Source organism: Sinocyclocheilus anshuiensis, unplaced genomic scaffold, assembly GCF_001515605.1.
Source record: "Sinocyclocheilus anshuiensis isolate Anshui unplaced genomic scaffold, SAMN03320099.WGS_v1.1 scaffold2069, whole genome shotgun sequence".
Classification (NCBI taxonomy): Eukaryota; Metazoa; Chordata; class Actinopteri; order Cypriniformes; family Cyprinidae; genus Sinocyclocheilus; species Sinocyclocheilus anshuiensis.
Window position 1 is genome coordinate 108,041 of NW_015548678.1, and position 1,984 is coordinate 110,024.

The window sequence follows — 1,984 nt, forward strand, 5'->3', positions numbered from 1 at the left end:
CAATGGTGATACATGGAAAGTCATTATATTCATAAAACAGTCTCCATTTTGAAACTGGCTCTTTGTTTTCCACACATTCAAGCTCTGAACAATCCACTTCCTCTAAAAAACTTCAATATTAAATCTCCTACAAGTGTTTTAAAGCTTCTAGCCTCCATTTCTCATGTTCATATTGGCTCCAGATGGCATAAACGTTCACCTCATTAGTGCTGACAGCTTAGGGCTGAGGTTGTCTGGTCTTCTGTGTCCCAGATGAAGGCATCATGTGGCCCATGTGATTGCAGAGCTGTGCTCCCTTGCTTTCATACGCAAGCTGGTGATGCTGGAGGATTTGCGATCTGGTTCGATGCTGAGATCAAATCCATTAATGGTTCCACCCACTCCAGAGTTGCCAAAAAGACTGCCCATGTGTGTCTGTCCTATGTTCCCACCTGGACTTGGCATACCAAGGAAATCAGACACATCACTAGCAGAGTGAGGGTGAGGGGTCATGCAGGAAGCTACAGTATCACAAGGTACCACACAGCCAGGCACTGGTGAGGCTGCACTGCTGCCACTTAACCATGATGGGTTCTGAATCTAAAAATAAACAAATAAAAACATATTTAATCATTTAAACATATTTAAAAATATGAGTGAGTCATTTGAATCATTAACTGAAACGATTCATTCATAATGCTGATTCATTCATAAGTGTCTGGCTGCATCCTAATATGCATACTTCCGTACTATATATCAGGTGGAAAACAGTGTGTGGAATGACTAGTATGTCCGAATCCACAATATTCATAAAACAGTATGAAAAAAGTACCTGGATGGCCTAATTTGTATTCATATACCCGGATTTCATTCATATACTATTAACATTCATACTACTGTATATAGAACAAACTTTTTTTAACAGTTGCAATGTAATAACTAACCCTAATGTAATAAGAAGTACCCTACTCACAGAGTACGCAATTTCGGATGCAGCCTCTGCTTTATGAGTGAGTCACTGAACTATTCACTCAACCGTTTCATTCAAAAACATTAATTCTTTCAGGAACAAAACAACTGTCTTTATGAGTGACTCACTGAATCATTCACTCAAATGAAAACAATGATTCATTCAGGTATGCTGCAACTAAATATTGTGGATAAAATAAATATAAACATATGTTATAAATATAATATAAATATATGTAAATATAAACTTCTTGATCATTAATCTGTTGTATAAAAGCAATATCACTCTTGCAATTGTGTTGCTGGTCTAAGATCAGCATGGCTGTGGTTCGGCTGCACGTCACCAAATTTGTAAGGACTAATCATCAAACGCAGTTTTTAAATTGAATCAACTACATTTTTATATAGATAGAAATTTATGATCGGTAATGCAGATTTTCCGGTTACCTGTGTATAATTTTCTGGTCGTGTAAGAAGAGGAAGCTCATATGCTGTTGAGAAGTGTGTTCGAACCTGCTGCATCTGACCAAAGCGTTCTCTTTTTCTCCATTTGGCCCGGCGATTCTGAAACCACACCTGCAGGAAATAGGCCAAATATCTGATTATTTGTATTATCTGTCTGCAAAAGCCCAAGATTTGGAGTGAATACATTGTGTATTCTATTGTATAAATGTCATGCTGTTTCTATTTTGGTACTGAATTACTGATGCGGCTTATAACGGTGCACATTATTACTTAAGTCTATCTACTGAAAATTGGATTCTCCCTCTAGTGACTAGTAGTGAAAAACTGAGCACATGCAAAGCCATAAATCCCAAGGCACATGAAAGCCATGCCACGGCTCTTTAGCTGACGTCTTTAATGTGCTGTCCACACTGCACTATTTATGTATGGATTTGAACTCTCCCCTGCCAGCACAGGTTGGAGCTCTGCTCTTTGATAGCTGTTCCTCTGTCTCCCCTCAGCCAGTGGGTCCAGCTTCGCTTATGTCTGGAGCAGATCCACCCCATCAGTCACAATGAGGCCAGTTCTGATC

At 39.0% G+C, this 1,984-nt stretch overlaps 1 protein-coding gene across 1 annotated transcript in view; it reads right to left on the reverse strand.

Moving 5' to 3' along the window:
• Nucleotides 1–1,984, reverse strand: part of LOC107656842 (homeobox protein aristaless-like 4) — a 26,741-nt gene continuing 24,757 nt past the window's right edge. The window contains exons 3-4 of the mRNA XM_016444789.1: nucleotides 1,396–1,524; nucleotides 1–579 (exon numbers count right to left, since the gene is read on the reverse strand). Coding sequence (XP_016300275.1) covers nucleotides 262–579; nucleotides 1,396–1,524 — 447 coding nt within the window. The 3' untranslated portion in view covers nucleotides 1–261. The remainder of the gene's footprint in view (nucleotides 580–1,395; nucleotides 1,525–1,984) is intronic.